At 43.7% G+C, this 23911-nt stretch overlaps 4 protein-coding genes and 1 long non-coding RNA gene across 15 annotated transcripts in view; 3 read left to right on the top strand and 2 right to left on the bottom strand.

The window, feature by feature from the left end:
- Positions 1 to 1407: 1407 nt before the first annotated feature.
- Positions 1408 to 12336, top strand: tpm1 (tropomyosin 1 (alpha)). 8 transcript variants are annotated; one of them, XM_034586961.1, is made up of 10 exons: positions 1408 to 1674; positions 2301 to 2426; positions 5632 to 5765; positions 6085 to 6202; positions 6799 to 6869; positions 7659 to 7734; positions 7931 to 7993; positions 8140 to 8209; positions 8723 to 8801; positions 9812 to 10600. In XM_034586961.1, the coding sequence occupies exons 1-10, from the start codon at positions 1561 to 1563 to the stop codon at positions 9813 to 9815; spliced, it is 855 nt and encodes a 284-aa protein (XP_034442852.1). In that variant the 5' UTR covers positions 1408 to 1560; the 3' UTR covers positions 9816 to 10600. The 8 variants fall into 8 exon arrangements, with proteins under 8 accessions (XP_034442852.1, XP_034442854.1, XP_034442860.1 ...); XM_034586969.1 differs by lacking the exons at positions 8723 to 8801; positions 9812 to 10600 and adding exons at positions 1980 to 2105; positions 11817 to 12336 and having other exon boundaries at positions 1418 to 1674; XM_034586962.1 differs by lacking the exon at positions 2301 to 2426 and adding an exon at positions 1980 to 2105 and having other exon boundaries at positions 1418 to 1674.
- LOC117762577 lies at positions 10121 to 22414 on the bottom strand. The gene is made up of 2 exons (XR_004614022.1): positions 22380 to 22414; positions 10121 to 10950 (listed from the first exon to the last, which is right to left on the bottom strand). It is a non-coding gene; the product is annotated as an uncharacterized LOC117762577 (long non-coding RNA).
- lactb (lactamase, beta) lies at positions 13760 to 18009 on the top strand. 3 transcript variants are annotated; one of them, XM_034586948.1, is made up of 7 exons: positions 13760 to 13973; positions 14016 to 14256; positions 14348 to 14414; positions 15573 to 15763; positions 15869 to 16151; positions 16253 to 16418; positions 16575 to 18009. In XM_034586948.1, the coding sequence occupies exons 1-7, from the start codon at positions 13822 to 13824 to the stop codon at positions 17104 to 17106; spliced, it is 1632 nt and encodes a 543-aa protein (XP_034442839.1). In that variant the 5' UTR covers positions 13760 to 13821; the 3' UTR covers positions 17107 to 18009. The 3 variants fall into 3 exon arrangements, with proteins under 3 accessions (XP_034442839.1, XP_034442837.1, XP_034442838.1); XM_034586946.1 differs by having other exon boundaries at positions 13762 to 14256; XM_034586947.1 differs by having other exon boundaries at positions 13766 to 14244.
- On the bottom strand, positions 18438 to 20204 carry LOC117762576 (pro-neuregulin-4, membrane-bound isoform-like). Of its 2 annotated transcripts, none has more exons than XM_034586975.1 (6): positions 20095 to 20204; positions 19867 to 19898; positions 19671 to 19764; positions 19388 to 19540; positions 19116 to 19278; positions 18438 to 19069 (listed from the first exon to the last, which is right to left on the bottom strand). In XM_034586975.1, exons 2-5 carry the CDS (start codon positions 19874 to 19876, stop codon positions 19206 to 19208), a joined length of 330 nt encoding a protein of 109 aa, XP_034442866.1. In that variant the 5' UTR covers positions 19877 to 19898; positions 20095 to 20204; the 3' UTR covers positions 18438 to 19069; positions 19116 to 19205. The 2 variants fall into 2 exon arrangements, with proteins under 2 accessions (XP_034442866.1, XP_034442867.1); XM_034586976.1 differs by having other exon boundaries at positions 19867 to 19941; positions 20095 to 20142.
- Positions 22169 to 23911, top strand: part of tmem266 (transmembrane protein 266) — a 28512-nt gene continuing 26769 nt past the window's right edge. Inside the window, exon 1 of the mRNA XM_034586949.1 lies at positions 22169 to 22826. The gene's annotated coding sequence lies outside the window, so the exon portion shown is untranslated. The remainder of the gene's footprint in view (positions 22827 to 23911) is intronic.

Below are 23911 nucleotides of genomic sequence, written 5' to 3'. Positions count from 1 at the left end.
ATGCGTGTCTGTTTGAGCGTGGTCTGGACAGAGATGACCAATCACTGAATCTAAGAAAAGGCTGGTGCCAGAGTTATAAAAAGAAACATAACAATAAAACTGTAAACAACCTTTCTCATCCCACTTCTTGTTCAGTAAGGTGTGAAGAAGGAGTGCCCTGTTCATTTGCCAGGCATAGCAACAATAATTTATAAAACAGACCAAAGCTATGAGCAGGACAAGGATTATTTTGGGGGACATATCTCATGGCATTAGGCCTTGGACTCTTGGCACAGACTCTAGGATCCATATTACTGACTAAGGCAGGTGCAAGAAAGAGAAGTCGATGCTAAATATATCCTTGAGGATCTTTGTGAGGAGCAGAAGACACTTGGTGTGTCCTCACTTACCACAGCCGTGTGTCTTAGCTTTTTAGTCAGTATAGTCAGTAAGAGAGTCAGAAGTCACATTTAAATAATGGTTTAAGGGGATTATTGGATCCGAATATTAATGTATACATTGTGATAAATTATACGTGTAAAGACTACAATCTGACAAAATATTTAATAAAACGACTAATAAATGAGCTGCATGTAAACTGAAATATTCTTCTTTAGTAGTGTATAAAGCAGTTAACATTTCTTTAATACCAAGTCACTCAGTGGCTCAGCTGCTGTAAATCTGAGGTATAAAACTCATCACGGTCTGGCCGGAGCTGGATGCTGTGGTGCCACATTCAAATGGCACATCAACAGTTTACAGGGAGGATATCCGATACATTATCAGGTAAACACTTCCCTGTCCTGAGCCCCTCAGACTGTGAACAATGCCTCTAGGGCTTGCAGGGCTTACCGAAAGCATCTCTTATCAGACGGCCCACTACAAGTGACCCCCCCAGTGGGACTTTTACTCACTCCACTGACCCGCCCCGACACAGACAACACCAGTGGCTGCAGGCTGACAAAAGCAGCTGCAAGTGACCCCACTCCCACCCTGTCAAAGAGAAAAGGAGCGGTGTGAATGTACATTCAGGGAATATAAAAGTGTGAAAATGGAATAAAACACATGCCAGATTTTTGTAACAGGAGGCTGAACACACTCTCAAAGAGACAACACTGCTTTTAAATGGGCTGACACACTGGTTAAACAAACTGCACAAGTGCCATGTAGAGAGTTACTGTTGATTTCAGTAAGAAAGTGTCCTCATCTGCATCTTCTCCGTTTAAATGGCTTCTGGTCCATTACCATTAGGAAGCCTTTCCATTGGAGCTGCCCCCCTGCCTGTCACATCCCATATACAGGCGTATCAGAAGTCAAATGTTTGGGAGCAACGAATCCAAGAGCAGATCCTTAAAAAAAAACGCCGGGGCGCCCACACACGCCCCCTCCAACATGGTATTGGATGTCCAAAGGAATCCAGTCAGGCCCCCTTGAAAGTACATATGTGACAGGGCACAGTCAGGCAGACTCTGCACTCCAGCTTAGCGTTCAGTTAGGATCAGGCGCCCCTCGAGCCCCTCTCACACATCTCTCCTTGGTTTTCATTTGGAAGTTTGGTTGGAACCAAAGAAATAAGCAGCCATGGATGCCATCAAGAAGAAGATGCAGATGCTCAAGCTCGACAAGGAGAACGCCTTGGACAGAGCAGAGCAGGCTGAGTCAGACAAGAAAGCAGCAGAGGACAGAAGCAAACAGGTCGGCACCTATTTGTGTTTTTCCCTTCTTCTCTTGTGAATGGACCGCGTCCTAAATAAGGATTAATTACTCGTGGATAATTCCAAAATAAGGACTCAATTAAGAGTAAAACATCCTTCTTGGTTTTTTTTCTCTCTCGCTCTTTTGGGGATGTTATAATTCCTCTTCTGAGCTGTTTTTGGAAATTGGTGATGTAAATATAGTCAGGAATATTATGTTGAAAATTCTGTGACAACAAATGACTTTAATGCATGTTTATTTGATATTGTGTTTAACTCTATAATGTCTTTCTAATGCATGTGTAGTTAGAGGACGATATAAGAGAGTTGGAAAAGAAATTGCGCTCGTCTGAGGACGAGAGAGATAAAGTGTTTGAAGAGCACCAAACTGCTGAGGAGAAGCTGCTGGCCGCTGAGGAGGTCGCCACCAAGGTATCTGACCCTGAGCGTGCATGAGCTAACTTTACTCTTCTTTTTCTCTCTTCCCACCGTCCTGTCCTGTCCTCTCCTGTGCTGTGCGCTCCTCCGCGCAACCTGTGCGCACTCACGCAACTCCGTCTCTCCACGCTGATCACTACCCCTCCTCCCCCCTGACACTGAACTCTCCTGCACTGACACCCACCTCAGCTTGAGGACGATTTGGTAGCGCTGCAGAAGAAGCTCAAGGGAACTGAGGATGAGTTGGACAAGTACTCTGAGGCTCTTAAAGACGCCCAGGAGAAACTTGAGCTGGCTGAGAAGAAAGCCGCCGATGTAAGTAACCAGAAGGATCCACGATGGCACCACTCCCGCACCATCACGCTCCCTCCCTCACGCACCTTCAGTCTGTCGCCACTGTGAGTCTCTGTGTGTGAAAAGACAGTTCAACAGCACAGAGGGATGCAAACTCCCCTCTGTCGTGGCTTCATTTAAATTAAATGCTCAAATTATTTATCTATTTTGATGGGTAGGTTTTACGCACCTGCCCATTGTGGAAAATTGACTTAAAAACTCCAAATTGACTTTTTGACCAAATGCCCAACTATTGTTGAACTGTCCTTTATGTCTTTGTCGGGAATCACATGTCCAATCACTTACAAGTCAGCCCAAACAAACAAATAAATAAATAACACATTTAAAAAAGTTTAAATCCAATCCATCCATATGCTCAAACATTAATATCATTTAACTATGTGTTTTGGATCCAGTTACTTGCTGTGTTCAGTCTCATACACTTAGGTCTTAAAGGAGGAAGTTTTTTATAGAGCGAATAGTGAAGCAGTCTTCACTGAGCAATGAGAGCAGCGCCTGGATAAATATAGCCCACTGCTTTATATGGTCAAGATAGAGCTCACATGTGCGGGCTGCGCTCTTTGCTTAGCAAAGGGAAAAACACTAGTTCCCATCGAAATGTACCAGGCAGAGAACTCACTGTAAATTACATTGAGATCTTCTACAGTAAAAAATATCTTTTTTTTTAAGATATTGTCGATCATATAAGTTTTCATTTCCCCCATATTTTTTATTTTTTTAATTCATGACTGGAAAACTATGTGACGAAATCAGCGTGAGGCCTCTAAAGGTCGTGGCCTGCAGGACACAAAACCACACTTTGGGCTTTCCTCAACATTCTCTCGTTATAATCAATCCTGCTAACGAGCCCGGTTCAGGTCAGGTTCAAGTGCAGCAGACGGATAAGTTTGCTCACATTGGGTCAGTCAGGGAATCAGTTTGCAGTCAGGCTTAAACTCTGCCTCCGAGGAGAGCCCGTTGTCGTAATCCTTTAATCGGATTCCTTCGGGGAGTTAGATGGTGGTGGCTGCACTTTGTAGTCCAGTGACTTTTACCCAATCACTTGATGTGGCTTTTTTATTCCCTTGCTCTAAAATAACCGCTGTAGTCTCTGTCCCATTCTTCCTTTAGTTTACTTCTAAGTATGTTCGAGTGGCTCTAACTACCACTCGCTGTTTTACGGCCTTGTTTCTTCATCTGTCTGAACCTAGTCTGTAATTACTGAATTCAATGAGACTTATCGAGCGGCCTCTGCTCTCAGAATATTGTATCGCCACGTGTACCTCGGCCAAATGGCCAGCAGAGGACGCTGCAGCATCGCTAGTTCACCACAAGCGTGAGCATCGCGGTGTAAAGATGGGTGTGTTCCTGCCGTTTAAAATAGAGAAACTACTTTTTAAACATTTAATATTAATAATTTGTATTATTCTAGGGGATCGATGGAGCAGATTTCCAGGATTTTTACAACCATGCGGAATATGTATATTTTCGATAAATGCGTTACTTCCTGGACAAATAACAGCGCGTCTCCAGAAAGCTTGCGCACCGTCTTCACGCAGCGCTCGGCACAATCTGGGACGTCACCTCGCAGCTTGTCAGTTTCTCGGAAATTGTGCCGCAGCACACTGTCGCCTGCAGTGTTTTTTCTATACCGCCTATTTATAATATACCTGTACAGAGTTGTAGAGTAAGACAATGGCCGGGGCTGCATCGCTGGATGCGGTGAAACGAAGGATCAAATCGTTGCAAATGCAGGCGGACAATGCTGAGGAGAGAGTCGAGAGATTACAGAGGGAGTTGCTTACGGAGAAGAAGACCAGGGAACAAGTAAGCACGTTTAACTGCGCGTAAAGACGCATAAATTAGCCCTCACCCCTCCTCTCGTAATGTGCATTAGTGTGCAGCTCATTGTGTTGCATACGCAGTGAGACCGAGGGATTTCTCTGGATGCAGCGCAGTCCTGCATGATGAGCTTTTCTCGGCTCCCTGCAGCTCCGCCACTAAGTCCTGCCCCGGGTCTGATACCCTGCTGCTCCGGGGCTCAGAGCTTATGACTGGAGACGTTGGGCCCGTTGATGCCCAGGTCACAGTCAGCTGCAGCCACTTGGAAGCGCCGTGTCACATGTGGCGCTAAATCTTCCTCCTTTGTGTCACTTTACGTCTCATTCTGACGCACTTCAATGTAACGGTCCCGTCCGGGCCAGTGCGCAATAAGTTGGGTTTATTCACAGCTGCAGGCACAGAAACAAGGCTCAAACACTTCATTTCCAGAAAGCAGGAAGTTACAAGTAAACTGTGGCAATATTTAAGGTGCCAGTCTGCACTGTGCTTTCATATGCTCTTTGACTTGCCCATATAAGGACAACAGGTTTTCACAGCTAGAGTGATTCCCCTTAGTGTGGACACAGCAGCTTTTAACTGGATGAGAGTAAACTCTTTCGTCGGGGCCTTACAGTGTGTTTTAAACAGAATCAAGGCCACAGCTTCAGTTTATAGATGATCACTAACTTCCTTGTCATGCTTCACACCTCCATTTGCACTTTGGCCCATGCACCCCCCCCCACACACACTTTAACACGAGCTGCAGGGGGAAAGAGCCTGAAAAGACCTCAGACTTGTGGCTGTATCCTGTTTTCACTGTGCCGAGCGGACACCAGAAAACAGAAGCAGACCCAGGTTTGACTGATCTCAAAAGAGGCCTGCTCTCGTTTTTCAATATCACACCCCCCCATTGATGCACAGCAGTCTTCCTGCAAAGACTCAAACAGATCATTTAGCATGGGACCGGTGATATTAAATGTTTCCCTCAGTCGGAAACTATCCAGAGAGTTTCCCCTGGGGTTGAATGTGTAGCAGTCATTTCCAGTGTTATTGTCCCAGGCCCTTTGACTTGAGCCTTGTTAATGTTCTCCCTGGGGCCCAGTAATGAGGCTTGGGTATTCAAACTTCTGTCAGCCAGGGACATTGTTATCATTACGCTCAGTGAGGAGCACAGGCAACGCTCCTGGGAGGGCATTTCCCCACGGGTGCCACTGGGAAACCCTTCTGAGCGACCCTGACTACACTCAGATACACCACCTACATTCTTTGGGCTGACGTGAATGTGTGCACATGTGAAGATTCCACGTTATTTTGTTAAAGATTGAGGCCCAAAACGATTCTGACACGCTGTTTCCTCTCTCCCCAGGCTGAGAGCGATGTCGCTTCCCTCAACAGACGTATCCAGCTGGTTGAGGAGGAGTTGGATCGTGCACAGGAGCGTCTGGCAACTGCCCTGACCAAGCTGGAGGAGGCTGAGAAGGCTGCTGATGAGAGCGAGAGGTGTGTTTTTTTTCTTCTTCTGATCTCGGCCATTTCTGTTTCTCCCGCTCTCTTGCAGTAGAGAGCAGGTGGCAGGGCATAAACACATCCAAGGCGGCCATCTCTTTGTGAGGGGCACAAGCACTGCCTCTGTGCTCGCTAGTTGTGTCAGATAGCGCAGTCATTCCAAATCCTGTATTTTCTCCCTCTATGTCAGAAAGCATTCAGCCGTTCACCTTTAGAAGAGCACATTGAAGACTTAGACATGTTTTCCCCTCTGGGAGACTGTTGTATCTGTCGGGTCCCAGCTCCTGATCCCACTGTTTGCTCTGTCACACAGAGGCATGAAGGTCATTGAGAACAGGGCCATGAAGGACGAGGAGAAGATGGAGCTGCAGGAGATCCAGCTGAAAGAGGCCAAACACATCGCTGAGGAGGCTGACCGCAAATATGAGGAGGTGACGTTTCCAGGCTCCAATGACAGCCGCCCCCTGAACACTACACATGCAGAGAAATCAATACCCCTGTGAAACACTCTGACAATTATTGATAATAATCAGCATCAACACTCTACCTGCATTTTTATAAAAATCATAAGGTAACTTTAGCCCCCCTCTTAGTAGACAATATAAAACATTCATTAATGGTTAATAAATGGTTTATAACACACTATAATTTGTTATAAACATTTATCAATAAATTAGTCAATAACTATATTTTTTGTGGGCACCAGTAAATAGAGGCTGGTGTGTAAACAGATACGGACACATACAATATTCGAAAACTCCACCGTAATAACATAGTGCATGTGTTCATATGAGAAGTCTTAATTATTGACAAATACTGTACATTTATTAACAATAATAGTATTGATAACATATTTTGTTGTGCTTTTAACAATGCCCAGACACATAGTGTGTCTATAAAAGTTATCAAGTGTAACCTTATCATATTTCACTATCATTTTGAGGGATTAACAATTGAGCATTGTCCTAGTTGTGCCGCTCATCAAGTATTAGCTGTTTTGTGACACTTTGTTGTGCTGCACTCAAAGGTGGCTCGTAAGCTCGTCATCATTGAGGGTGACCTGGAGCGCACAGAGGAGCGCGCTGAGCTGACAGAGAGGTGAGACGCCCCCCCTTTTTCACACTCACCAATTCTGCACTTCCGCTCACATGACCACTGGCAGTTGGCTCTCAAGAGTGTGTGGTGACATGGTAACCATTTGAACAGCGTTGCCCTGTGTTCTTACTGTCTCTGCTGGTTATTTGCATGCCTTCCGTGGTTTGAATGGTTGTGGCTTGCACACGAAACGCCGCCACGCCCACTAACAGACGAGCTCGGCGAGTGGAGGATGAGCTAAGGGTTTTGGAGCAGAGCATGAAATCACTAAACTCCTCAGTCACACAGGTACCACAGACTAACACACACACACACAATGACTAACCCACACACTTCTGTATCGTTGTGGCTCTTTCACTTTCACTCGCGCTGCTGAATGGAGCCTCTGCTTTGCTTGCTGTGCTCCTTCCTCTTCTTTGGCTCTTTCACTCTTTCACGCCTCTAACATGGCAGGGACTGTGCAAGAATAACACCTCACGTTAAAGAGAAGCATGATATTAACCCAGGAAGCATTCACCAAATCATTTTTTAACCAAACTACGTCTTGTGTGATGACATGAGCCACATTGCTAGACTCACATTCCTGCTGTGTTAAGGGACTTTTTTTAGCTACTTGGGGTCCCCTCCTCTTTTTATCCCTGTAGTTCATATTGATTTTGTGTCCTCTTCTCTTTCTTTCTTTCTTTCTTTCTTTGTTTCCCTCCACCTGTTCCGTGTCTGGTTCTGTCCATCCCCCCCCCCCCCCCCTTCTTCTCTTTGGCAACTTCCCCCTCCTTTCGTCTAAAACACCAGCAAATGCTCTGAGCTTGAGGAAGAGTTGAAAACTGTGACCAACAACCTGAAGTCACTGGAGGCCCAGGCTGAGAAGGTAAGCGTGACCCTCCTGGCCACGTGCATGCTGTTACACCCCACCCCCCGGTAGTAAACCGGGGGGGGTAGACCAGCCTGGGGGAGCCTGAATCTCTTCCCCTCAGTCTTATTTCACAGTACAAGTATATATGGCATCACTTTGAGCACACTGGGACGCGCAGAGTTTGACACCTGTTGTTGTTTTTGTCCCACAGTACTCACAGAAGGAGGACAAGTACGAGGAGGAGATCAAGGTCCTCACCGACAAGCTGAAGGAGGTAAAGTTTCACAAGCCCTTATCTGGAGTCCGGGAGCGTTCATACGAGTCACGGTGCGAGTGTTGGACTTAACTCGTAAATCTCTCTCTCTCTCTCTCTCTCTCTCTCTCTCTCTCTCTCTCTCTCTCTCTCTCTCTCTGCCACAGGCTGAGACTCGTGCTGAGTTCGCTGAGAGATCAGTAGCCAAGCTTGAGAAGACCATCGATGACTTGGAAGGTATGGTTTTTTTGCGCCGCTCCCCAGAATGTTACTCTGGTTATTTTCAAATACTTAGTTTTCATGATAGTCAGATGCTCAGTTCTTTACCATCAGCTGATTCTTTGCTTTACTATTTCTACTTTCCTCTTAATTTCATCATGGCTCTTTATCAGACAGCGTCTTATCTTTCCTCGTTTAAGTCTAGTTGGTTTGTTCATGAGTTTCCAGGTCGGAAAAGAATGGCTTTAATGTTTTCTCAGATATGAGGCCTAGATGTTGAATTAGTGGAAAGCTAAAGGCGTGAGAGCCACACGGCAGGAATTTACCCTTTTGTTGCTTCCATTCTGTCATTTCTGGTGTAACTTTGTTTTCCTCTTTTTTCTCAACTGTGTTTTTTTTCTTTTATACATCACCTCCCTCCTCTGTCTATGGTCTGGATACTTCACCCCTTCACCTCCTTGTCACGTGCCCCTCCTCCTTTTCACTGCACCTCCCTCCCTCCCACCACCACACCCCCGGCCCACCCAATAGATGAGTTGTATGCCCAGAAACTGAAGTACAAGGCCATCAGCGAGGAGCTGGACCACGCCCTCAACGACATGACCTCCATGTAATTCTCAACTTGCCGTGCCTGCTCATGTCACTGTCACCGTCTGTCCCCACCGTCCTCTGTGCACGACCAGCTACCCCACCTCGTCTCCCCGATATGTTGTGAAACCATTATCATTAGTACATCGGCCCCTAGAATTATGATGTTAATGCAGCTGTGTTTTTAAATAGTCTTAAAGTTGAATGTCTTGAAACAGACATTGTGAAAGTCTGTGTAGTTTAAGCTCAGTTGCAGTAATGCTACTCACTCTAAGGGGTTACCATGACACTGATGATGTATCAGTGTTATTGGTGATTGAGAATACTGTGAACAGGACTGAAGTATTGAGATGCATGCAGCATGGGTCTGTTTACATTTTATAGCTGAATAATGTGAGTTTTATTATTTTTTATATGAAAAATAATTTTATTCTGTGAGTTTGTGCATTTTCTAGAATTCCCCATTTTTCTAAAATTCTATTGCATTTTCATGTGATATTTTGAGGCAACGCATGAAAGTTTTCTATTGAAATGTTTCAAACATTTCAATGTCATTCGCTCACTGTCACCCACTGTTATGTGTCTCCTCTCAAACTAACATGGTGTACGTCTGTGCTGAAGAAAGGCCTGCCTATTTGTTTGAATAGGCAGGCCTGTTATCATACTGGATAACACTGTCCCAGTTTAGCATCACTGTGGTCGAGCCCCCAGTTTTGCTAAATCATTTGTCGTCCATCCTCATTTGACCTTGAGACTGAGATTGACACCCAGATTGGCGAGGTGCACCACATCTGTCCCCCCCCCTCCCGCGCCGCTTCTCGTGTTTCAGCAGCCAGCATCTCGATGAGAGGGCGCAGTTGTTTTGACCTTGTGCACGACAGCATGCTCTACCTCACAATGCACTCCCATTGTGCATTGTGGTCTTGTGCCGTGACTCCCGTGGTTCTGGTGTATTGTGGCGCACATCTCAAATTTCGGCGAAGGTCCTGCGCCAACCCCCCCGGTTCACTGTACTTCTTCTCTCCCACACAGATAAATTGTTTACACCTCATCAAAGACGCCTCCTTCCGGCTGAGCAGCACCTGTCTGCTCTCTCCAGCCTTCTCTCCATTTTCCCTTTCCTCTCTGTCTTCGCTTTCCTTCCCTCCTCATGTTTCCATCCTCATGTCAACGATTACTGCATCTCATCTCTTGTACAGAATCCTAGAAACTTTCTGCGTTGTGTAAAAAATAAACGTCCTTCCTTCTATGTAAGCTGTATCTCTTTACTCTGTCCTTTTATTTTTTCCTTCTTCATTTGTCCTCACATGGCTTTAATAAAACCAGGACGTTTTGTTTTTCATTTTGTTTTCTGCATCTCAACAAAACCACTAGTTGAGCTTCCCTTGGTGTAGTGTCATAGGCTTCCATGGATGTTCTTTGTATGTTGTTCAGATATTTGTCCTGGGAGGCTGAGTCATTAGAAATATCACAGTAATGCTGTGAGCACGTAAACCTAAAGCAACTGCAGGTACTCGACTGGAATCTGAGCTGAGTCGCTCTTAGCATTTGAGACTGATGCATGCGAGCACTTTTGGATATTTAGTCCTGTGGCAGGATGAGGGGACTGGAAAGATTTTGGGATCGGGGGGAACTCGTGTTGGATTGTGATCAGGAAGACTGTGGTGAAGTGAAGGAACGGTGGAGTACAGAACAGTATGTGAGATTCGTTGAGCCTGGTTGCTGATTTAAAGAAAACTGGATGAAACTGATATCAGTGGTGATGACACATGGGCTCTGTACACGGTATCCTGTCATAATGTGAATAAATATACAATCACACATTCTGAGTCGTTTTATTAAGTTTATTTCCATAACGTCAGGCACAGAAAGACGAGCAGGGCATATTTTAGCTTGAGCTGTGTGTTTTCATAATGTAAATGAGAATGTAGAAAAATCCCTGAGCCACATTCTTACACTTAAAAAAAAAAGGAGGCTGGAGAATGATTGATTCTCAACAGTTTAATCTAATGTTGATCAGACATATTAAAGTAAATGCTTAGATTGACAGACACAGCATTTACAGAATCCATATTTTTTTTCTATTTTGTTGCCATTCTATCCAATTTTAAAGTTAATGAAATTATGCTGCCATGGTTTCTTTTGATCTTTCTGTGTTAACTCTCCTCCTCCTCTGTTTTTACTCTACACACTGTCCTCTCATGCGTTACCATCCACGTGTGTTACATGTTTCAGAGAAAGAGAGAAAACTCCCCCATCAACAAACTGTTCCATCATGATAACTAAAGTCTTTTCAGATACATGTGTAGTGTGGTTTCCAAAGATTTAACAAACTCTTAAGTGACCTATTCTAAAGAAGGTAGGTGTCAACAGACAATGCCTCTCTCTTTTTCTAGTTTTCCTCTGACTTCCTGTCCTCTCTCTGTTTTTCAACTTGCTCTCTGACTGCAAAGATCGCCTCTTCCCGCAACTTGAGAAAAACCGCCTACTCACTAATGAACTACGTGTGGCCTTGAATGAGGACTAAATTGTGTGAATGTCTCATGTTCCTCGTTCTTTTTTTTTTTTTTTTTAAATGTGTATGACAATCTGATGCAGTGTGTTACCCGAACCTCGTCAGTTTTGCATCGTCGCCTTATACGACGCTTGCACTGCTTGAAGTTTGTGTTGCTGTTTTGTGGAGATGTATTTAGAGTGAAATGCAGTGAAAAATCAGGGATTAGCTAAAAAATTTAAATCTAATCTTAAAACTTACACAATAATCGTTTTTTTGTGTTAACTGTTGTGTTTATGTGCATTAATAAGGAGTCCTCTGTAGACTGTAACCTGTTTGTTTCATGGTTGCTTGCGCATCATAATATGAGCTTGTTTACTCAGTGTGTTTCTCTTGTTTCTGCCAGTGCTGTGCAGATCGGGTTAATTTAATGACTTGACCTGAACGATGTAGCCAGCTCCATTATTAATGCAAGCTAACCAACTGTGTGACTACTGCTTGCTCTGCGTGAGATTAAAACCTCTTCGTTTGATGTTCTAACAGAGAAACTCTCACACGCTAAAGAAGAGAACCTCGATATGCACCAGATGCTGGACCAGACTCTAATGGAACTGAATAATTTGTGAAAGCACGGTCCGACCCCATCACACACTGTGGTTTTTGGCTTTTTGTCCTTGCACCTTGCATACCGTAAACCTCTCCTCGTACCTTGTCCGTGGTGGAGAAACAAACAGCCAGATGCTATTCCCGTCGCACCGCCCTGCCTTCAGCAGAACCTGACCAAGGAGCAAAGCTAAAGGGAAGTAAAGCTTACCCATTACTCCCTTTGATGAAAACTAAACTGAACTCACCATTGTTTTTGCAAGCCAGTTTCTATGATATAGGTTTATTTCTTTTGTGCCATCGGGTTCATTATTGTTTTCTACATCTGCATTTAAGCTGATCAGGTACGCTCCATTAGACATTGATTATGCACATACCAAAGGATAAAGTGGAGACATTTTGCACTTAATATAAAAACCTCCACAATATTAACATTGTGCATACTGTAAGACAATATGTTCAAAAAAATACATGCCCTGCTCCCAGAAAGTGTACGTATACATACTGACTGCACCAGTCAGTATGTATACTGGTGCTACTGTACTGTAAAGCAATGTCTTAAAAAAATGCAAATACATCACAGTATAGTCTTAGTTTTCTTAAAAAAAACATTTTCCAAAAATGTGTTCATCTTGTCTGTAAAGTATAATTTCAGTCATCTGGTTGTGCAACGTTTTAGCATTTATTTCAATGTAGATGTTTCAAGTGTTTCTCATATCTGAAATGTACAAATTAGAAAATAAAAGCACGTTTTGAAAGTTTTGTTTGTGGTGTATATACGTTGCCCTTTTGTCCATTTTGTTTGAAGGTGGAGTAAATTTAAGGTTTTAATATATTTTGGAGACACAGAATGAAAAAGAATATTAAATAGACTTCGTCTTCCCTGCAGAGATGAAGAATGTGTTTTTCAGAACAAGTGGAGAGATCTTCAATTTGGTTCATTTTCACTCAACACTGAACTTTGCTTCCATCTGGGGGGGAAAACATTGTCATGTGTTTTTTTTGGTTCACTGGAGCTGAGCTCTGCTGGACCATATCAACTCCGTTTCTGATTAGTCAAACCATGAAGCAGCGGTGGAAAAATGAGCATGACCTATGTAAATATTGTGCAGGGTATCTTACTTTACTCAGGAGCCTAAATCCATTTTCCCTCAGACATATAATGAGCCTAAAAATGAAAAATAAAAAGGTAATCTACTAAGGGGGCAGCACCTCAGAACTGTGTGCACACATCGTATTATTCAGCTCTTACTGTGAACACAAGCATGGTCGAGTTCTTCGTGTGTTCACAGCAGATAAGAAGTTGTCACGACCTCAAAGTCCTCTGTCGCACCACTGAGAGATAAGTGTGTGTGTGTGTGTGTGTGTGTGTGCGTGCGTGCGTGCGCATGTTTCATTTCACTATTTCACTATATTATACTCTCACCAATGTAGTGATACTAATCGATGCACTAATGTAACATCACTGTAACAGCAATGGTAGCAGCAGAGAATCAACTATATAGTTACTATGATAATAATAGAGAGGATGAAAATAACACAATGATAGTTGTGTGTCATTGTCAGATGGATCCTGCAGCTCTGGAGTCAGATACTTGCAGAATGAGAACAGACAGGATGTCACACCTTTCATTGAATAAACACACGATTTTAAATCATTTCATCAACCTGAATAATCACTGATACGCCCATTACCTGAAAGGACGAGTTTTAGTGGATTTTTAAACATTAAAAACATATTAATTAACAAATAGAAACCAGGCCTTTTAAAATATCTACATTTATAAATGTTCTGATCATAATCTCCAGACACAAATCATTGTGTAACTAACAAGATCATTAAAGGTGCCTCAGAATATCCAATATATAGAAGAAGAAGCTTTTTACAAAGTCTGTGGTCGAGTTCACAACCGGGGAAGTTTGGACTTTTCCGAGGGGCACGTGAATGCAACCCTTCCACCTGTCTCGATTAGTAAGGTCTGGTTCGATGATTCATTCGGGAAGTGTCCGCTCAGTAAGAGAAGCGGTTCTCACCATGTCGCGGTTGTTTGTGTCTCACCGCTTCTGTCCCTCGTGTCCTCGCCTCCTGTCCTCGCGGTCTCTGTCCCTGTGGACGAGGCTGAAGCAGCAGCAGCAGCAGAGGAAGGTTTTCTCTCAGCAGCACCGACCTCACACGCAGGGACTGAACCCAGCGTCTGCCCCGCACAGGGTGAGGTCCAGGCTGTGGCTGTGCGGGGTCGGTGTGGGGTTAGCTTTAGCTGTGGGGCTGAAGCACGGCTGGGGGGGCGATGAGGCTGCAGCGGCAGACAGGACGGATCGATACAGAGCTGCGGTGTCAGTGAGCAGGGAGCTGCTGCAGAGGATCAAGGTAGGAGCAGAGGTGGGTGTGTGAGCTGGGACACTACCAGTCACTCTATATCCCGTAGAACAATAATGATCCGCGTGTGTGTGTGTTATCTGTGTGTTGTCAGGCTGAGGTCGGGGCTCCGGGGCTGGTGGTCGGGGTCTCTGTGGACGGTGCTCAGGTCTGGTGTGAGGGTAGGTGCCTCTGGGGGGGGGGCTTCACAGTGGTGGTGAAATGGTTTAAAGCTCCAGTGTGTGAAAGGGATCTATTGGCAGTAATTGAATACAAAATAACCCTTGTGATGTTTTCACTAGTGTGTTTCATCCAAATTGTACGAACTGTTGTTTTCTTTACCCTCGAATGGGCAACTTTAAATTTAAACACTTTATATTTACATCAGGAGCAGGTCCTCTCTACGGAGCCCACCATGTTTTTTTTACAGTAGCCCAGACTGGACAAACCAAACACCTTTCGAGTTTCTATGACAACTGAAGGCCAAGGCCATGTAGGGAGACTTCCAGTGCCTTGTTACGACACAAAACCCAGGAAGCTCAATCGAGTCACTCAAGCATGACGTTTCTGACTTAGAGGAACCATAACAAAACGCGCGAGTGTTTTTTTCCCAGAGTTTTTGGGTTGGTAGACGTGCCAGATACCCACATTAACCTGTAGACGCACTAACAAAGTGGAATTTGCATGCTATGTCCCCTTTAAGAGATAGTTTAGAGATGCAGTGGGGTCAAGGAATTATTTCCCCGAGACTGTGATCAACCAAGTTGTATTATAGGTGCTATATAAATACAGTTGACATTGACATTTTCTTTTATTACTATTTGGACAAATACTTGAATTGATGGATTAAATAGTACTAGTACAATTACCCAGAGCTGATGGGATAAAGCTTCATGTTATTTATTTGCACTAAAACAAAAGATATTGAGTTTATAATTATATTAAAAAGCAAGTAGTCGTTTTGGAGAAGCTGGAGAACGTTTATCAGATTCACTTATAAAATGCCACTGATTATTAACCAACCATCAAAATAGCTGCCAATTCATTTGCCAGTTTTATTGACTAATTGTGTCAGTGTTCTCACAATATTCAGTTGCTGTTGTAGTTGTCCCTCTTGCTGAAATTAAGCAAACACTGGCATCGGGCCAACGAAGGATTATAAGAAAATGAATGTTCAATTGGTGAGGTCGCTGAAAGTCCCTTAGGTTGCCAGTTTTTGCACCTTAGCCAGCATTGTCCATCCATGGTCTATTTCCTTGACTGAAATGTCTCAAAAATGATTTAATGCAACACTCTGACTTCACTGAAATCACATTCAAATATGACTCTTTCAAATTCAGGGATCGGTTTTGCTGATTTGGAGAACCGTGTGCCGTGCAGCCCAGAAACGGTGATGCGAATCGCCAGCATCAGTAAACCCCTCACATCTGCAGCTGCTGCACGACTCTGCGAGGAAGGGAAACTGGATCTTGATGTCCCCATCCAGGAATATGTCCCCGAATTTCCCCAGAAAGAGTTTGAGGGACAGGATGTAAGTCAGTTGAAGAGATGCAACACGTAATATTTCAGCAGTCCTGTCTTGTGCGTTTCTTGTATTCATCTCACATGCACATTATTTATTCTCTTGTTCTCTCAGGTGACGATAACCCCTCGTTTGATCCTGTCCCACCTGAGCGGTATCCGACATTATGAGAGGGATGCGAAAAAGGTAAAAGAGGACAGGGAGAAAGCGAAACGCCTTCTGAAGCCACCGCTTGAAGAGGATGAAAAGAGCTCATCTGAAAACAAAGAGAAAGAAGCAACCAAGGCTCAGAAGAAGAAAGAGTTTGAGCATGAAGAGTACTACTTGAAGGACAACTTTGAAAGTGTCACTCAGGCCTTGGAGCTCTTCAAGGATGACCCGCTCATTTTCAAACCCGGTAAAGCACAGATTATTCCTGCTAATCAAACAAGTCAAACACGATTCATTCTCAATGTAAATGTATTAAGATTTATACGATTTATATTCTGCTTCATGCAGGCACCACTTTTTTGTACTCCACCCACGCCTTTACTCTGCTCAGTGCTGTAATGGAGCGAGCTGCCGGCCAGCACTTCCTGGACGTCATGATGAACACGTTCCGCGAGCTGGGGATGCTCAATACTGTGCCTGATGAGAATGGCCCTATTATTTATCACCGCTCCAGGTAATTAGAGTAAATAGTCAGAAGTTATTTTAGGGGAGATGTATCAGTAACATCAGAGTAGAACTGTTGGTTCTTTTGAGGTCGTTTTGTTTGCTCATGGTTGTTTTGTGCTAAGAATCCTAAGAGTCCATATTAAAATATAATGTTCCTCCACAGATATTATCATGTCAACAAGAGAGGACGTGTGGTAAACTGCCAGTATGTGGACAACTCCTACAAGTGGGCAGGAGGCGGCTTCCTCTCCACGGTGGGAGACCTGCTGCTGTTCGGTAATGCTCTGCTCTACAGCTACCAGGTGGCCCACCTTAAGGACACAGAGGGCTTGTTGCCAGGCTTCCTTAAACCCAAAACCGCCATAGATGTGTGGGCGCCAGTTGACAGGACAGAGGCCAGCTGGGATAAGGATGGGTTGTATGCCCAGGGCTGGCTGGTTGTGGAGAAACTGCAGAAATATGGCCAGTGCAGGAGGCGCAGGCACTACGTGTCGCACACAGGCGGCGCTGTGGGGGCGAGCAGCGTCCTCCTAGTGTTACCCAGAGAGGAGGAAGAGCAGGATCAAGGACAGAACTGTCCGCTCCCACAGGGGGTGGTGGTCACCATCATCACTAACATGCAGTCTGTGGGACTCAACGGCACTGCACTGAAAATTGCACACGAGTTTGACAAAGCCAGACGCCTGCGAGAGTAAGTTGTTCACAGAAACGTAGGAGGTCACATTTCACAGAGAAGCATTGCAGATGAACCTTGTAAATGGTAAATAGTTTGTATTTAAATAGAGCTTCTCTAGTCTTGATGACCACTCAAAGCGCTGCACAGCACAGTTTGCCTTTCACCTATTCACGCACACATTCATACAGTGCATCTGTTAGCAGCACTTTTTTTTCTATGAGGGCCAATTCGGGGTTCAGCCTCTTGCCAAAGGACACTTCGGCATGCAGATGGGGAAGACTGGGATCGAACTGCCGACCTGGTTGGAGGACGACCGCTCTACCCCTCAGCCACAGCCGCCCACAATGATGATGATGATCTTGTGTCATTTTGATAGAGCTTGTTTTTAGTGCCATAGTCTTAGAAAACTAAATATTGTATTTATATACATTTCATACATTGCAAAGTAAACACTTTTTCAGTACAAACACACAGCACAGGGGCCATTCTGCCACTAGGTGGAGGCAATTTCCTGCATTTCTTACACAAGCAGGCCACTGACCTTTGATACCAGATCTTGGTTTCATACAGGAAGGAATTCATTTCACATTTAAAAACTACCTGAAAAATCCATCCATTTCAATCAATACATTTTATAGAAATGCACAATAGAAAGACTAAGGTTGCCATTTACAAAGCATGCTATGGCTCCTAAGTTTGTATTTAACTGAGTTTACACCCAGATATTTCCTCATAGCATCTTGACATACTTTTAGGAAAACGCTATTGTGTATTGACCTACTGTATCTCTGTGAATAGTCAAGAACACAAGGTGATATTACCAACTTTTGATATCAACTTTATATGCCTCCGATAAATTGACTCAAGCCACAAGTAAAATCCGGACTTTTCTTTGAATAAAAATGCCTGAATGAGGATCAGCAACTAAGTTGTCAGCCGTTCAAATTTGTAATGTTTTTGCTTGGATTCTTGGCCTCAGCTATGTTACAACACTACGTCCCTCAAAGACTCAGACTAACAAACTATAAGCAATGCAGCTAAACGAGTTTTAATTCTTCTTCGAGCTGAATTGACGCAGACTTGATGTCACCATTCTCATTAGAAAACTCCTGAGATCTCTGATCTCCTGTGCCCCTGTTTTTAGATTTAAAGGAACTGATGAACGGCTTGGGATAAGCTAATTATACACAATCCCTCACACAGTGTATCTCTTAGTTTGCTGTGTGTGTGTGTGTGTGTGTGTGTGTGTGTGTGTGTGTGTGTGTGTGTGTGTGTGTGTGTGTGTGTGTGTGTGTGTGTGTGTGTGTGTGTGTGTGTGTGTGTGTGTGTGTGTGTGTGTGTGTGTGTGTGTCTCTCAAACTGCCAAGTCGAGATGTTTTTAATAAGTGAGGTCATCCTGACCAGTCTGGACTTCTTCAAGGGGCAATTATGGTTTAGGGTTAAGATTAGATCTGAATTATTTTAAGAATAGGCTGCAGGCTGAGGAATGAAGTGCTGACGGTTAGGTTTAGTTTAGTTTAGAGGCCATTCAAGGAAATGACTAGTCAGTCAGGAACTTCACAAGTACACTAATGCTGTGTGTGTGTGTGTGTGTCACCAAAAATCACACAGTCAAATGATTCAGTAGGGATCATTGCATATATTTACACAATTACAAAATATTTATTGTAATAAACATATTGTGCATATTTCTTAATTAATACAAGTTATGTTTCATAATTACTTATCAAGTAACTTCAAAATGTGGATTCATATTTTACAAACTAGTTTTTCAAAGACAGCTGTGCTCTGAGCACATAGATTGAAATGAATGTGATTCAACATGAGAAACACCAGTGCCAACTTCCTTAGTTGTGTTACTATCCAAGGTATGATTCATCAGTCACTTTCACACCCTGTGTTTGTGTTTGTGTGTGTGGTTTAATGAATAACACATTTCTTTAACAAACTGGATCCAGAAAACTGATGACACCATTAATCAGCTCATCACTCGCCTTGACTTTAGTTACATTCGGCGCAGCACTTTTCCTCCATCTCTCATAGTCGTATGATAAAATAATTCATCATCCCATCCAACACAACAACAAGATAGGACATCATGTTTTATCAAAATACAGGTTAAACTCTTGGTTTTACTCTCCAATACTGTTGCTGCTTGTTCTTTTGGCTCTGTTTCTTGGCTTTCAACATCCTGCGTGAAGACACAAGTCATGAGCTTTAATAGAAAATATCAGCAGACTTGTGGATTCCACGTCCTAATGTTACTTCTTTTTTTTTAATGTCTTGAGAAATTTGCTTACCTGCGTACGTAGAAGATAACAAATACGAGCACCAATAGGATGAGGAGGCTAGTAATGACCACGGCTGCAATTAACCCTGCCTCCCCTGCCTTGGTGAACTTGCTCGGGAGCTGAAACTGCTCACACCTGCTGCCTTTGAAATCGTCTTGGCACCTGAAAGAAGATAAAGGTCAACTGTCACAGCGCAGAGAAAACGTGTCAACGATGCTGCTATGCTGTAAAATCAACAAAGTTCTGAATCTGAAGACTCCTTCTTACACATAGGACTTTTTCATTAACTTACACACAGGAGAGTGAATCCATAGAGGGTATTCTGTAGCATGTCCCTCCATTCATACAATAGGTGGCCTCCTGCCCATTGCACAGTTCTCCATGATCTACACAAACATAACATTTAAGAGAAAAAAATGATTGCTGGAGCAGAACTGAATCGTCACTTTAAAAACTATCTTTGTCTTTTTACATCCTTTCATTTTTACCTGCCATCATTTAGACGTTTTGTTGCTGTTTCCTGAGAACACAGAACACGTTTTGGTCACAGAGGGGAAATACTCCTCTCACCACCAAGGAAAGGAAGAACGTTAAAACCAGAAGTTTCAGATGCCAATAATGAAAACAAACCTACATGTACAAACAGAATCTTAAATCTGAACAACCTTGTGAAATGAAAAGAGTTATGAGAGGAATATCCAAAAATGTGTCCTTACCAGCTCTTGAGATCCCGGCTTTTGGTCGTCAGTGAAGGTAAGTCATACTGTCACTTCAAAGTAACTCACGGCTGCTTTTTGTCGGACCTCGGAAGAAACTGCCATGTGGGCGTGTTCCTCCCTCCGCCTACAAAAATGTTGTGATTGCAGTTTGTCCACATTGTGAATGGAACGCTTAACGTCAGGATACAACTGCACCAGGTGATTAAAGGTGATTCTGTCTCGACTGTGTCATATGTGGTGTGTGACTAATTCACAAATAACCATCAGAGGTCTTTAAGAAGAGGCTGGGAAAGCGTTGAAGCCTGTGTCAGACCACCAGGTGAAGACTGACTAGATGACACCATGTTTATTATTTTTGTTAATGGAGTTTCAGTTGCATCATGGGATCTGGTGGAGGATAGGAGAGGAAACACCTGTTGTGCATGTGAGCTCGGCGTGTCTGGGTTTGGTTAGAAACTACTTAATGCCAGGTATGCGGAGAAGGCATGAATGGAATCGTGGGAACTTCTCTGTTTTTGTTGCACCACTTCCTTCAGACGGGTAATTGCTGCTTAATGCTCAGAACCGTTAGCTGACTCATCAAATGGCCTTTTGTTATTTAATTGTTTTGGGAAATTGTGTGAAAAAGTGTTGGTCTGGGCTTTGTAGGGTTGACGCTCACAGGGTTAGGCTACAATGAGGAATTGGAACATTTATTTCTCCTCAGTTTCTGTTATTAAGATGTTTCATTTGGGTAATTATTTGTATAGCATTTCGTAATGAGGACCTTTACAAATTAAAGTATGCTGTTAAGCTTTAATTAATGACTATATTTTAAGTAATGACTACATTAAGGGCATTAAATCCTGTTGGTCTCAAATAAAGTCTTGAATTTTGGTCCATTAAGGTCTCAGATTAAATTTGTTCAGATGTTAATAACAACTGGTGTAGCCAACTTATTAAAAAGTCCTTGTCTCCTTCAGAACGATTTCTCCGTCTCATTAATTCTTTTGAGAGAGAACTCTGCCGTGGAAATCTGAACCAAAATACATTGTAAAAACTCTGTTAGGTTTGCATCTGTTTGTTTGTTTGCTTGTCTCTTCATTTGCAGGATTATGCAAAAAGTACTGGAAGGATCACCACAAAACATGGTGCAAGGATGTGTGTACGGGCCAGGGAAGAACCCTAACCCGTTACTTACGTTTTTCAACCTTTTTTTTATTAATTCCTAGGAAAATAATTCACAGATCTTAATGGGGAAAAATATCCGGCATGTTAAAGGAATTGATATTTGGTGTTAATAAAAATCCGGATTTAGTGAATTTAAATATATAAGGGGACTGTTGGGCCTAGTATGTATGTATGGGTTAATGTATGTTATATATGCTATACGGAGTGCTATTCTTGTTTTCTAGTTAGCAGCATTACACAAAAAGTACTGAGAGGAAGCATCAGGGAGGAGCCTATTAAACCTGGGGGTGGAGCCAGGATTGGTTTCTTTGGTTTGTGACATCACAGTTTGAATGAAATGTAACTCTCTCTCTTCGTCTCTCTCTCATTCTCATTATTATTATCATCATCACATTACATTTATAAACATCACTCTTATTGTTTTCATTATAACAACCTGGTCTCTCTCTCTCTCTCTCTCTCTCTCTCTCTCTCTCCCCTCTGTTTCCCACCCTCCTCTCCCCTCTCACCCGACAGCTCGAGGCAGATGGCCTCCCTCCTTGAGTCTGGTCCTGTTTTGTGTTTGATGTAAAAGGCCTTGAGATAATATTATGAGATAATATATGTTATTTGGTGCTATACAAAAATATCGAATTGATATGTCTCTTTATATCTTTAGCTATCAGCTCAAATATCTCAGAATTTGCACAGGGAATATTACAGATTAATAAATTACACTAAAATAATAGAAACCCAGTCTCTATAAACTCACAGCTGAGTTCGAAGTCACTGTCAGAGAATTAGAGTTTTGTCTTTTTCTTTTTTTGTGCGGGTGGGTTGTTATCGCGAGGAACTCTGAAGCTCAAGAGGTGAAGTGAAGCGAGAGTGTTTTTCTGCGTCGACGCTTCCAGGGTGGCAGAGAGAGAGAGAGAGAGAGAGAAGGGGGGGCGTGTGCAGGCTTTTATGGCTGAGCAGGGAGACACACGACATGTATGATCCATGTGATGGTATCATGCGTGTGTTTTGTAAATCCAGCCTGCAGCTTTGAGACTGAGCAGCGGTGGCGGCTCACATCTGTCGCCGCTGGAATCCCGATTTCAGCACCTGAACAGCTCCCGGTCGTGAATCTCCACCTCCTCCTCTTCCTCCTCTTCCTCCTCCTCCTCCTCCTCCTCCTCCTCTTCTTCTTATTTTTACCATCGGGCACATGGAGTCCCTGCTGTGACTGTGGTGGAGGGGAAAGCCCTGCATGCACATCCCTCCGAAGATGTCGTTCTCTCCGTGATTCGGTGACAAGCCCCGTGGTCTCCGCTGAAGGATGCTGCTTCCAGTCCGGAGTAGGGGTCTTCATCGTGCGCTGTCTTCTGAGGGGCGATACGGGAGCTCGGCCGACGCAGATTTAAGGGGGATCGCAGCCTACACACAGCAAGATCCCAGCCTCCCTCATCATCATCATCATCACCACCACCACCACCATCATCATCAACAGCGGCGAGGAGGGAGATATAACCATCATCTCTGCGAGGGCAAAGGAGTCACGACAACACTTTACACAATGTAGAGCAATAAAACGCCAAAAGGTTAGTGTGTCTTTATCTCTTTACCAGGCAGGGGGGTGATTTAACGCGCACAGGGCAAGTTGGTGCATGTTTGGTGGTTTACAGAGAGTGTGTGGCCTCGGTACAAGCACAGTGTGATGTTCATGGTGGATAATGATTGCAAATGCATATTAGTGGAGGTGAATGCAGAGAGGCAGGAATTAGAGAAGGAGACCACAGTGTTTTTATTTGTATTTGTTGGAGTTGAATAGTAGAAATGGCTGCTTTTGTTGACAGTCACCTCTTCTAATGAAGCACTTTACTTACAGTGATCATGATGATGATGATGATGATGATGATGATGACTTTTATTATTCAGACTGAGGGTCCAGATAAGATACAACACAACATCCATTAAAATGCATACAAATGTGCAAAATAAGTAAGCAAGTTGTGACACCTCCAGGTGTTAGAACTCATAGGCTACTGAGATTTACTCAAGTCCGTAAACACTTTGCTGTGCAGAGAATTGCATCCAGAGAGACCCACTCAGCTTCTTACTTCTCCTTCTGTTCTCATCCACAGTGGTTTCTCACAGTAGTAATTTGTTAATGTGTTTTTCTCTTGGACTTTCTGTCTTATGACCAGTTCAAATGGTTTTCTTTGGGTTCTGTGGAGAAACAATATCGCTCGGCCCCTTGAAGGACCCGGGCTGATTTATCCTGAGTGGCAATTAATCTGCTCGTGCTTCACTACATTACTCTGCTGTGGCTGCTGACTCCTCACCTTCCCTGTGTGTGTCTGCAGGTTTCCACTTCCAACAAATGAGTCAAATGTTCTGTAAAGCGATGCAGCCATCTCCCGTTGACAGCTGATGTCAGTGTCACGTTTACATCGGAGAACTGGGGGCTTGTGTGTTCTTGTACACAGAGTGGATGCTTCATGTGGAAGCAGTGGCTAGATGTGTGCTCGTGGCTCTCCTGTCCGCTCATGTCATGTCTGCTCCTTGCAAAGCAGCTGGAGTGGGCTTTAACCGAACAGACTTGGACATAAATGGCTCTCTATCCCGTGGCACAAAGAGCAGAGCGTCCTGCTGCACTTGCTATGCACGAGGTGTGATGTTCCTC

Source organism: Hippoglossus hippoglossus, chromosome 6 (assembly GCF_009819705.1).
Source record: "Hippoglossus hippoglossus isolate fHipHip1 chromosome 6, fHipHip1.pri, whole genome shotgun sequence".
Taxonomy (NCBI): domain Eukaryota; kingdom Metazoa; phylum Chordata; class Actinopteri; order Pleuronectiformes; family Pleuronectidae; genus Hippoglossus; species Hippoglossus hippoglossus.
The sequence above is the reverse complement of the archived record's forward strand: the minus strand, read 5'-3'. Positions and strand labels throughout refer to the sequence as shown.

Coding starts and splice junctions, on each gene's coding strand:
- LOC117762576 (XM_034586975.1), bottom strand. Junction 19,541..19,670: donor ATGGATTCACTCTCCTGTGT/GTAAGTTAATGA, acceptor ATCTTCTTTCAG/GTGCCAAGACGATTTCAAAG. Junction 19,279..19,387: donor GTTATCTTCTACGTACGCAG/GTAAGCAAATTT, acceptor GTCTTCACGCAG/GATGTTGAAAGCCAAGAAAC.
- tpm1 (XM_034586969.1), top strand. CDS start 1,561: ATGGATGCCATCAAGAAGAAGATGCAGATGCTCAAGCTCGACAAGGAG. Junction 2,106..2,300: donor CTGAGGAGGTCGCCACCAAG/GTATCTGACCCT, acceptor CACCCACCTCAG/CTTGAGGACGATTTGGTAGC. Junction 6,870..7,658: donor CGCGCTGAGCTGACAGAGAG/GTGAGACGCCCC, acceptor CTAAAACACCAG/CAAATGCTCTGAGCTTGAGG.
- lactb (XM_034586946.1), top strand. CDS start 13,822: ATGCAACCCTTCCACCTGTCTCGATTAGTAAGGTCTGGTTCGATGATT. Junction 14,257..14,347: donor GGATCAAGGTAGGAGCAGAG/GTGGGTGTGTGA, acceptor GTGTGTTGTCAG/GCTGAGGTCGGGGCTCCGGG. Junction 16,419..16,574: donor ATTATTTATCACCGCTCCAG/GTAATTAGAGTA, acceptor GTTCCTCCACAG/ATATTATCATGTCAACAAGA.